This window comes from Capra hircus, chromosome 2 (genome assembly GCF_001704415.2).
Source record: "Capra hircus breed San Clemente chromosome 2, ASM170441v1, whole genome shotgun sequence".
NCBI lineage: Eukaryota > Metazoa > Chordata > Mammalia > Artiodactyla > Bovidae > Capra > Capra hircus.
In genome coordinates this window covers 118,558,062-118,570,546 of record NC_030809.1, presented here as the reverse complement: position 1 = coordinate 118,570,546, position 12,485 = coordinate 118,558,062, and the positions used below count along the sequence as shown (strand labels likewise).

The 12,485-nt window shown below is 36.4% G+C and overlaps 1 protein-coding gene across 2 annotated transcripts in view; it reads left to right on the top strand.

Annotated features, from left to right (window-relative positions):
• Positions 1-10,017, top strand: part of SESTD1 (SEC14 and spectrin domain containing 1) — a 139,860-nt gene extending 129,843 nt beyond the window's left edge. For both annotated transcript variants that reach the window (XM_018065247.1, XM_018065252.1), the window contains exons 14-18: positions 2,095-2,176; positions 2,885-3,007; positions 3,816-4,007; positions 6,673-6,794; positions 9,295-10,017. In XM_018065247.1, coding sequence (XP_017920736.1) covers positions 2,095-2,176; positions 2,885-3,007; positions 3,816-4,007; positions 6,673-6,794; positions 9,295-9,424 — 649 coding nt within the window. In that variant the 3' untranslated portion in view covers positions 9,425-10,017. The remainder of the gene's footprint in view (positions 1-2,094; positions 2,177-2,884; positions 3,008-3,815; positions 4,008-6,672; positions 6,795-9,294) is intronic.

Below are 12,485 nucleotides of genomic sequence, written 5' to 3'. Positions count from 1 at the left end.
TAATTGCCACATGTCAATAAACCCTTCCTCTTGCTCAAAATCCAGGGAATACTTCTGGTTCTGACATTGCTTGACCACTCTGAATAGCATTAGGGACAACTGACTTTTTTTTTTTTTCTGTTTGAAACTCCCTGACAACTTTATATACTTTAAAAACACTTTTATGATTCTCCTGGGCACTCTGTTTCTTCTTGGTTTTCTCCACTGATTTCTCTTCCTCTAGCTAATTTCACTGCTTTCAGGGTTTGTTTTGAGGCCAAATCCTCTTCTCACTCATTGTCGTCTCCCCAGACAGTCTCACTGCTTTAATGACTTTCTTCAGTATGACCATGATTGGGTAGTTATGGCTGTGACCCAGATCCCTCCCCTATACTTGGGACCTGTAATTCCTCTTACCTACTGAGCACATCCACCCGGGTGCCCCAGTCGATACTTAAAACTCCCTTGTATGGATTGGAATCATTGTCCTCCAAAACTGGCTCTTCTCCTTTAGCTTCCTGTCCCAGTTAAAAATACCATCAGCTACCAAACTTGGGATTTATCCAAAGGGTTTACCCAAATCGTTCTCTTTCTCGTCTCTTACAGCCTTCTCGGATGCCCGAGTTCTGCTGCCTCTGAACCCTTTTTTCATGGTCTTAGCTCTGCCTGCTTCCCTCCTTGCTCCCCTGCAGTCTGTTGTATGTGAGCGCCGTCTTTGTAAATCGCTCATCCAGCTACCCAACTTCTTGTGGGAACCCCTCTCAGTTACTTCCAGTTTCCTCAGATGAAGTTCAGTCTCCTTGGAACAGTGTAGGAGACCCTTCATAATCCAGTCCTGTACAATCTTACCTCCTTTAACTTTCCTACAAAACCACACACTTATTTTCACTTTCCTGAATGTATCATGCGGTTTCAAGCATCCAAAGTACTTAGAATACTTCTTCCCTCATTTTCTGCCTAGTGTATTCCTACTTATTATTCAAGACTCTGGGGTACTTATCCTTGGAAGCCTTTTTAGATTTCTTAGGCAAGTTTTTACTTATTCCTCCCTATTCTCGTATAGCTCCACATCAGTATTTATCACACTGTTTTTTTAAAAGTCCATCTTCCCAAGTGGGACCATCTTAATAAGTAGAAACCATGTCTTGTATTTTCAAGCACACTGTCCAGCACCTGAAAATATATGTTAAATATGATATTCATCATTGATGTGTCTTACCTTGTCTTTTCGCTTCCGATTTTAAAAATATATATAATCACTTCTCTTCAGTTCCTTGTAGGATTATTTAACCAAATTGCCCTTTAAAAATATGTTATAGATTGTGTTGATGGCATTCTTGTGGAAAAAAGAAAAAAGTAGCCTGTGGCAATGACTTAGCTATCGTTATCAAGCTTCCTTAAGAATATCAGCTCTAGTGGAGCCCAGTGTCTCCTGGGTGGCTTGTTAGTGGTATTCAGTACTGCCATGAGATTCTCTCCTTCCCATCTGAAGTACACGGAATTGCATGGACACGAAGGGGATGGATCAGAGCTTAATTGATCAAGTCAGCTTAAAATTCTAATCTGTATGTTATCCAGGGAGACCCCATTAAAATCTAAAAATACTCTGAATTGTGTTTCTTTCTATCCAGAGATCAACAGAATTTTTTTTTCTTTCTTAGAAGCATAGATGGAAGTTATTGTTTTTTTTAAATTCAAAATTAGATATTACTCTGGTAATGTAATATAATGAAAAGTTTTAATTTTTTTTATTTCCTTGGGGTATCATTCTCTAAACTAGTATTTTAGAAACTTTATGTTTTTTGTCTTCAAAATTTGTTTAATGCTAATTTAGTGTACTCGTGTGTTTGTGCTTTGCTTCAATATTTTGTACAATCCATATGATAGTCAAGAGGGTTTGTGATTCAGTATCTTTCAGGTATTTTGAGGTTTTAATGGAACGCAGATACAGATATCCTTAAAATTCTTGCAAACCAATACAGAATAGTTACAGTCTCCATAGTGTAAGACTAAGTATTTTAATACACTGTAAAATATGTTGTGCAGATTGGTGGTGTTATACTAGTTATCCACAAGACTGAAATGTTTCCCTAAATTCGTGTTTGGGTTTATTAGATGTGAAGACATGGTAGATGTGCGAAGATTAAAGATGCTTCAGATGGTACAGTTGTTTAAATGTGAAGAAGATGCTGCCCAGGTAAAGATCAGTCAAGCATATTATGTACTTCTCTTTACTTAGAAAATTGATTTCACCTAACTGTAAACAGAAGTGTTCTTTTCATGGTCCTAAGTAAATTCATTAAATCAGATTCTCATTTATCCTGTTGAAGTAATAAAGTTTTATATTTCCAGTAATCTTACTGGTCTCGTTTGACTTACTTTTCAATGAAATGCTCTATTGAGCTAGAAATTGGAATTATTTATTATTATGATTTGGTTGTCAGTTATATCCCAGGATGAAGGCTGGTATAGTTTATTGCCTTTTAACCCACAAGAGGGTTTTGTAGCTAGATAAACAGTTTGCTATTTTGCATAGTCAATATCAAAAAACATAGTTACAACTTAACATAGAAGAAACTTAGAATTTTCAGTTGTAACATTAAGTCTGTAATGCAATTCCAGTAAGATCTATATTACATAAACACATGGATTTTATTAATATAAATCATGTGATGTTAATTTTAAACCAGTACTTGTCTTTAATAGGTCTTGTCTTTAGATTTTAAAAATTTTAAGGAAGAGGAGAGATCATTAACTCATGTAGCTTGGCACTGAAATAAGCTATTATGGTTATAACAAATAGGTTAATCACATGATAGTAATCTTTCTTTTTATTAATATGGTATTTTGATATACACGGTAAAAAGTTATGACTCCAGGTTGACTGTGACTTATTTTCATTCAGGCAGTAGAATGGCTCAGTGAACTTCTGGATGCTCTTCTTAAGACACACACCAGATTGGGGGATGACGCTCAGGAAACGAAAGTTCTGCTGGAGAAGCATAGAAAATTTGTTGATGTTGCACAGGTGCAGAACTGGTTATCTTCCTTTTCTACAAGCTCAGTGTTAAAATAGTTTTCTACATGCTTGTAATGTAACTTAGCCCTCCAAGTCCAAGAAGGTTAGTTGTATTAATCCAGAGAGATAGAACTAAGAAATGTCAGCTGGTGAATCAAAACTAGCCTGTATAAATCTGAGAGGGTGTAAGTTTTCCTGAATACAGGTTATGCAGCTCCCTCTGATTTGTGATATATTAATATATTATGGTAATTTTAAGGCAGTAATCGTTCATTTGTAAAAGTTACTATGAAGTATAAGTTAATATCAGTAAATTGGAAACCCTAGTTTCTGCATCTCAACAGTGCCAGTGTTATAACAGCATGATTTTTTTTTCATGTGAATAGTATCTTAATTTATTTTCCCTAATTACTGAGTTCATGTTGTTAACAGTGTGGTTTCCTATGTGGAATATTAAGTGCCCCTTTCCACCCATTTGTTTTAATTAATGGGTGAGCAGATTTTTTTTAATTGATTTCTTTCTTTTTTTTTTTCTTTTTATTTTTTGGGCTGGTGAAATTGAGCAGACTGAGAGGAAAGCAGAGTAAGAGAGGAAAGCCTAACAAGAAATAAACGTAATAAAAATTAACTGGAAGTATTGCTTCCGCTTAATTACTTCTGCAGGCCGCCGACCTGCAGTAGTGAGTGCCAGTGGGCTCATTCATCACTGACTTCTAGTAGTATTGCTTGCTTGCAGCTGCAGTCCTTCTGTTCACTTTCCTGCCCCTCTCTTTAGGGTTCTGTTGTTGTAACTTTGTGTCCACTCTCTCTCCTTCAGAGCACTTACGACTACGGAAGACAGTTGCTGCAGGCCACGGTGGTGCTGTGCCAGTCTTTGCGCTGCACCTCTCGATCATCTGGGGATACGCTTCCCCGGCTGAACAGAGTGTGGAAACAGTTTACGATCGCATCTGAAGAGAGGGTGCATAGGCTGGAGATGGCTATTGCCTTTCACTCAAATGCCGAAAAGGTTCGCTTTCTTAAAAAATGTAGTTTCAGTCGTGTTCGTTATGTATGTTTACAATGTGTTTACCTTGTAATTTTATGATTATTCTGTTCTTTAGGAATTTATATGCATTCCATTGTTCAAAGTTTGTTTAGGTATAACGTCTTAGAAAGATCAAATCAGATTCTTGGTAAGCTGTACCAGGGTTGGAGTACGGTGGTTAGAGGAATTGAAGCCATGCAGCAGTCTCTGCTCAGCACCGTGTCTCTCCCCACCAGACCTGATGCCCAGAATGCACTGTCCGTCCTTTCAGGTGTCATGACTCCCACTGTGCCATTATGCCAAGAAAGGAAGCTTTGCTTCACAAACACTACCAGTTGTCATAAATTTTTCAAAAGGTCTCCTTGTGATTTTTATAATCTTTTGAGACTCTCCAGGTAAAATTACAAGAGTAAGGATAAAAATGAAACCTTTTTTTTTCATGTGTTATCTTTAAAGAATCATTCTAGAATTTATTATTTAATGAATTCATTAATCCCAGAAACTAAAAGTTAATATGCGATATTTTATTTGGGCAAATTTTCAATAGAACCTTTTTCTCAACTGCACAGTGAAAATTGATAGCATCCAAGTCTTATATTTCCATTCCAAAGAGGAGCCTTACTAAGTAGTTAACTTTGTTTTGATTTCTTAACGATGAAAGTTTATATGTAGGGGATATTCAATGCAAGTTAAGATATGAGAAACCTAAGATAGCCTTGGTCTGTAGGACAGAAGAGATACTGCCAGGAGCCTCAGGAATTAAGCAGTTTCTGTTTGTGTTATGCAGTACATCTGTTGGGAAATGTCCACATTAACTCTTACTGAGCCAGTTACTAGACTCAACAGGTCGTTTTTTTATTGTAAGATGGGCTGACTGTTGATGAATGAAAGTATCCAAATGGCTTGACTTATTTATGTATTGATTGTTTCAGTGAAAACTTTTTATTGAACTATACTACTAACATAGAAAAATGTGCAGCTCAAATGTTCTACTCACTGAATTTTCAGAGTGAGGATGCCTGTGTAATCAGCGCACTATTCAAATAAGAGAATGTTACCAGCACCCCAGAGGTTGTTCTCCATCCTCTTTTAATCACAATGCTTCTGCTGGCCTTCCCAAAGTGACCACTGGCCCAATCTCTTAACACCACTGATAATTTTTTAGGATACTACTCTTAAAATGTATCTGCAAAGACATTTAAAAATCTAGATCTCTTTAAGAAGTTATGGAAGAATGAATATATATTAGTTGCTCGGTTGTGTCCAAGTCTTTGCAACCCCATGGACTGTAGCCTGCCAGGCTCCTCTGTCCATGGAATTATCCAGGCAAGAATACCAGAGTGGGTAGCCAATGCTTTCTCTAGGGAATCTTCCCAACCCAGGGATCGAACCTGGGTCTCCTGCATTGCAAGTGGACTGTTTACCAACTGAGCCACCAGGGAAGCCCAAGAATGAATATGATTGAGAATTTTTTCATAGAATATTAATATTCCTATTTTTTTCTGGTACATGGCTTTTATCATGCTTATAATAAACTCTGCTTAAGGTTATTTTATTATGTCAACTTACGTAAAACCTTTTGTTATTAGATGTTATTTTTCTCTTGGGTGGGTTCTATTTCATACCAGCAAGCCACAACTATAAGCAAACTGCATAGCAAATTATAGTGATTAGGAAAATATTTAAATTAAATCTGGAATTTTATTATATGAAAATATCCTTTATGAGTAATGCCAAAATAAACATAATTGGATTCAGAAAAGTATGCAGACAAAGTTGCAAAAATAAATTATTTTTATTCTGTCTCAAATTTTGCAGATTTTTTTCTTGGAGGTAAATTTTTAAAATTAGTAGTATTGTTTTAAATCTAAAGTGTATCTTAGACTGATAGCACATTTGCATTTGAGGCTAGACACACTTCAAGAGCTCACTAACCATATGTACCTAGTGCCTACTATGTGGGTCTGTACTTACAGCCTTAACTATTACAAATCACAGCAATTTTTTCTTTCTTTTGTACCATTTAAATTTAAATAGTGATAATTAAGGAAAAAATAATATCAAGGACTGTAGAAATTCCAAATTTGAATTAAAACCATATCTATTTATATTTTGTTTTTTAGTTTATATCATGTAACTCAAGTCAGCAGATCTGTTTTAAAAATAACTGTAAAGTTTCTAGCTAGGGAATCACATTGTTATGTGTTTGTACTCTGAGTATATGTTGTTATGTATTTATATATATTTTTTTCATTTGTGAAGTTTGTAAGCTCTTTGAGGTCAAAATCCGTTTCTCATTCACATCCCAAGCCACTACATAAAGTGAGTATTCAACAAATAGTTAATTAATGTATGAAAGAATACTACTTCTTAAGCACAGTTTCAGTTTAATTCCAAATAATAGTCCAGTGGGTTTTTTTGGAAATCATTATAGAACTCTTCTTATTCCAATTATAATATTATTAGTGTGGCTTATGTGTTTGATTTTATTTGAATTTCTTGAGTCCGCTTTGTCAGTAATCAGTCTTCTATAACATACATGAAGATTCTAAGAACAGAATAGAAACACCTTCAATCTACTAAATTTTAATGAACTTGGTTGCCTTTCTGTGTCTCTTGATTGATGTTGCACTTTTATTTGTTGCAGATTTTACAAGACTGTCCAGAAGAGCCTGAAGCTATTAATGATGAGGAGCAGTTTGATGAAGTTGAAGCAGTCGGGAAATCACTTTTAGATAGACTCACTGTTCCTGTAGTTTATCCTGATGGGTATGCTGCATGTTCTTACAATTTGTGCTTTTATCAGTAAGGTCTTAAAGTAATATCAAGAGAAGAAAATCTGTTTCTAAAAAGTCCTAGTAAATTAGCTTTGGTTCACATCTTCAGTATCTGGAACAAATTAGTTTAAAATGAAAAGAAATTCCTACTGGGTTTTTAACAGTGGCAGCAGTTGGTACTTGCTGCTATCAAATGTATTGCCCTCGATAGCTTATTGTAGAAGAAAGATCATTGACTAGGTTGACATACTGGGTTCTAGCCTTGACTGTGATGATAAGGAGTCAGGTAACTTTGAACTTCATTCAGGGAATGGATGGGGAGGGGACTGTTTAGTGTGCTCAAAATATGTACCTTATATACCCAGCGCAAAGCTAAACATTTCACCTATAGGCTTTTGACCAAACAGTGCTAGGCCAATACAGTTATTGTGATTTACAGATGAAGAAACTGAAGCTCAGAAAGATTAAGTAAGTTGTCAGGATATCACAGCTTCTAAGTGAAATTAGAACATAGTTTCAGGTCTGTCTTGCACCAAATCCATTCTCATTTCCACTGTGCTATGTAGAGTCCTAATTTCTTCATTTGTAAAATGATGGGGTCATGATTTCCACATTCCTTTCCATTTCACATAGTTGATGATAAAAATAGGAATTAAGAATCATAGTAGCTTTATCCCTAGGGAGCTAGATCTTCTCAGTGAAAACAGTTTGGTGGTAATTCAGAGGATATTTAACTCAAACAATAGAGAAACCAAACCACTGAATATAATTATCCTTACATTGTAATATAGGGCTTTCCTGGTAGTTCAGTGGCAAAGAATCCGCCTGCCAGGGCAAGAGACATGTGTTCAGTCCCTGGGTCGGGAAGATCCCCTGGAGAAGGAAGTGGCAACCCACTTCAGTATTCTTGCCTGGGAAATCCCATGGACAGAGGAGCCTGGTGGGCTAGTCCATGGGGTCACAAAGAGTCAGACACAACTGAGCAACTAAACAAAAATGCCAACACTGTAATATAGTGTAGTAGGTGTGATTGTGGACTCTGGAACCAGATTTGTTGGGTTTAAATCTCAGCTCCACCACTTACTAGCTGTGACATCTTGGGCAAGCCACTTAACCTTTCCTGTGCCTCATTCCCTCATCTAAAAATAGGAATGTATTTTCCATACCTCCTTGGGTTATGTGTGAGGGAGTTAAATGAGCTAAATGTATATAAACTACTTAAAATGATTATCTCACACATGATAAGTGCCACAGCTAATGTGTCATGAACTTCAAAGGTTTATTTGGAATTGATATTGAGAAGATATAATGTTATTCATCATCTATACATAGATAATCTCTAGTCATACCTAAACCTCAATAATCAGAAGTAGCTTTTAAAGTCATGTATATCTCCAGTGTGTAAAAGAGAAAAAAATCTAAAAGTTTTCTAAATCCAGCTGGTAACAGTGTTAGTAGGGTGCTTCTGGTTGGTCCATTGCAGGACATCACTCCACCAAAACCTCATTTCTGTGTTTCACAGCCAGTTGTCACAAAGTCAGTCTCATTCTACTCAAGTCCTCCCAGGAGCATCTCCCCCTGGTACTTTTGCATGGGCTGCTTCTCCCACGTTCTACAAATAGTTCATGGGTCATTTTCATTTTTAGAATGGAAGAGTCAGTTAGTGCTGTATATTCAGATTTCACAACTTTAATATTTGCAGTTATTATTCCATTCCCTTTTATGTGGTAATTTGCTTATACTGTGTAAAATTTGACAGTGAGCTTAGTCACGTTTATCTTTTGTACCATTCTCCTAGACCAATAAAAGGAATAAGGTGGTCTCTCTGGATTCCCTGCTTGAAGACCCACTTTCAGATTCTGTTTTTTCCACTGTGTGATTGTAGTTCAGTCATTTGTTTTTCTAGGTCTTAGCTTTCCGATCTGAAAAGACAAAGAGCTAACCCAGATTATTTCCAGCAACTCTTTGAGCTCTAAAAGATTCTATGACTCGGAATACTGTGTCTTTGCAAATAGGATAAAATTAAATGATTTTGCCTATTAATGTCCCAAATGATGGCTTACCATTGAACGGATATTTTACTTGCCAGCTGTATTAAACATCTGATGACCGTAGTCCTTGGCACTGAAGTACTCATACAGACTTTATATTTGTGTATCTGTGGCTGCCAAGCTGAAAGCAGAACGTTGTTGCTGTTGCACTGTTTGTTTATTTGTTGCATTGTTTGGTTTAATGAGATTATCATAAGTATACGTGATAGGATATTTATACCATTAATATATATCTTTCCATTTTAAAAAATGTTTTATGCCATTTTAAAAAATGTTTCTCCTACCGAATTGCTACTCAAAGATAAACAGTATGGTCTGCAAATGAACTAACGGCATACCACGTAGGTAATCTTTATGGTAATTTTTGCTTCCTTTTTCATTCACTGCACAGTCAATGGGTTTGTATTAATCTGATGGAGCTTTTTCTGTTTTGATTTTTAGAACTGAACAATATTTTGGGAGCCCAAGTGACATGGCATCTACTGCAGAACACATCAGAGACAGGATGAAACTAGTTAGTCTCAAAAGGCAGCAGCTGAGACATCCAGAAATGATGACTACAGAGAGCTAATAGCTGCCTTCTTCCCAGAGACCTGCTGTTCGTAATACCGCATGTCGTCAGCATACTCCAGCGTTAGCTACAATACGTTAAGATGCATTTCACAGCCAGGATAAGCCTCATTTCTTTCCATTACACATTTCTCTCCACATGTTAACACCTTGTAATTACCAAGGCAGAATTGTTTAACATGCTTTGAGATCATAGACTCCAAGTATCTTAAAAGAAGGAACTGTAAACATTGCACTGAAAACCTGCTTTAAAGCTTTACCTGACCTGTCAGTTTGTAGATGAACAACTGATAATAAGCTTTGAATGGTGCTAATAAGAGTTTAGAAATTCTCTCTATAAAAAATGGTTGCCCTTCCTCCCCAGGTGATGTAGTAAATTTAGGCTATAGCTCAACTGTTACTAGTAGACAGTGGTGTCCTCAAAATTTTGCTTTGTAATTCTCCTTCAAATTTGATTATTTTTATTGTGTCAGTATGAAGAAAAACCTTCAGATTTTTGATATATCATATTCATTAAAAGACATTTTCCTATTTGTATTGATAATGTATTAAAAGTTGTTTGTGCTTAATAAAAGGCTTCTTTTAAACACCTTATTTAATTTGGTGGTTATATCCTGTTTCCAAACATGAGTGCCTTAATTAAAAGGGCATTCTTAGGCTTATGAGGATGGTTTAATATTTGTTTTTTCATGTTGGTTGCATGTATTTTAGCCAGGAAATTCATATGTAAGCATGTATATATAATAAATAAGCATGTTTTATCAAAAAAATTATTGTGAAGAAAAGTTTAGATCTTAGTGGAACACTCTCATTTTTCTCTTCTTCAACTTGAAAAATGTTATCTAAATTACTAACTGTTCTGAAAATATTTTGTCTTTGGGAGAGGAGGGCTGGGAAAGGCATACACATAGTTACTTAAATGTCATCCTTTATCTCAGAGTAATCTTTCAGGAACTAAAATACCAATTGTTAATAACATTTAATTTGTCATGGTAGACTAGATGCAAGATTCTGGTGTAGAATAATAACAAAAATTGTACACATCTTTTAGAAATTAAATATATAAAATGTTAATGGTTTTAAGTTTATATTAAGTTTAAATGGTAAAATACATATAATTTTGTGTTCTTTGTTTCAGAAAATGTTTTTAAGAAAGATTAAAAGCAATTTTATAGTCTGTGATCAATACAAAATTATGCAAAGCATGCTCTTTTCTTTCCATTGTCTACTGAAATGTCCATGTATCTTCCAGTGGAAAAAGCTCCTTCTGAGCCTGCTGGTTTTTCCAGCCTTCTTCACTGCCAGACTTCTTGCAGAAACCCATATGCATTGCCCCTGCATCCTCAGCACTCCCTGCTCAGCACTTTGCAGTCTGGCTTTACAGAACTCTGCAGTGTAGTGGTTTGCAGTGGGCTCCAGTTACTGAATTGAATGATTTTTTTTTCCAGTTTGCATTCCTCTCTCCTCCTCTGCCTCTGCAGCATTCCTACCATGGAGCAGCCTCTCCTACGGTGTTTCCTCCCTTGACGCTGTTACCTTCTGTTGTAACTCAGTCTAGTCACATAACTGTTACTTAAAATGCATCTACTAAAATGTGCTCTCTCAGATTCTGTCTTCAGAATGATTCTGGATGTATCCTGTCCTTAGGGTATCTTATTTATCCCAGTGTCCTGTGTTATGTATCTGGTCCGGACTTCTCAACCTGTACTTCCAGCTACCTGCTTGACATTTTCAACTTGGGTGAAGTTATTTATCATATTTTTTTCCCTTTTCTCAGAGTAATTTTGGTTTGAGATACAGTCCTTTTTAATGGACATGCCAGGAAATCTGGGGGCTACATTCAGCTGCTCCCTTTTATGCTGCCACTGCTTCTGAGAACATCCAGAAAGGCTTTTTCTTTATTTGTTAATCCTTAGTCTTTTAGGGTTTAACTTCTATGAGTATGAACGTCTGTGATTCTTCATTTCAGTCTTCATGACGGTGCTAACCACATGCCACAGTTGTTTATATCTGTACCTGCTACACTAGGAGCTCTTTTGAGGGAAGGAAACTTGTGGGCCTGACTCCTCCTATTCCCGGCATTTTGCTCATGGCATAATAGTTACTCTGGAAAAGCCCCTGATGCTGGGAAAGATTGAGGGCAGGAGGAGAACGTGACAGAGGATGAGATGGTTGGATGGCATCACTAACTCAATGAACATGAGTTTGAGCAAACTCTGGGAGATAATGAAGGACAGGGAAGCCTGGCATGCTGCAGTCTGTGGGGTCACAAAGAATCAGACATGCCGTAGCAACTGAACAATAATAGTTGCTCAGTTCCCCTGGATGTCTATTGTAAGGGTTAGTAATAATTCCTCTTGTAGTCTGAAGTATGTTTGTTTCAGATTTCCTAAAGTTAGAACTGACTGAGAGAATCTACTCATCAGGAAGTCATTTGATAGTTTTAGATACTTAGGTAATTGAGATAGCTGTACCCAATATCTATTTCTCATACTGAATTTCACAGAATTTTTTATTTTTTATTAAGACTTTGCCAGAAAGGAACTGGATTGTAAGTAAAGAGACTCTCTAATTCTACCATCAACTCCCCTACTTACTGTCAAATGAGTTAATTTTATGTGCCTTAATCTGTCCTGCCTACAGCAAGAGTGAAGTAAGGCACATTTGGAAATATTTGTGGTTTGAGTATTTCAAGTGAAGATTATGCTTTCAACACACAGTAAATATTGTTGCTTTTCATTTGTAACTTTGCTCCTGCTTTCTATGTGTGTATCCAAATACCCATAGACATAGTTATGAATGAAAACCAACAATGCCCTAATGTGATTTTTCTTCATAGGATCATAGTTCACTAGAATACCTGTGAAGGAAGTGACTTCAGTATGTTTGAAAAGACAAGTTCTTTGTAAATCATAAATTAACATTGGCCTGCAAATAGAGAAAGAACCATCATTTTTAATTGGTACAATATAGGCTACAACTCGGGCTTCCCCAGTGGCTCAGCAATAAAGAATCTGCCTGTGATGCAGGAACCACAGGAGACAACAGGTTTGATCCCTGGG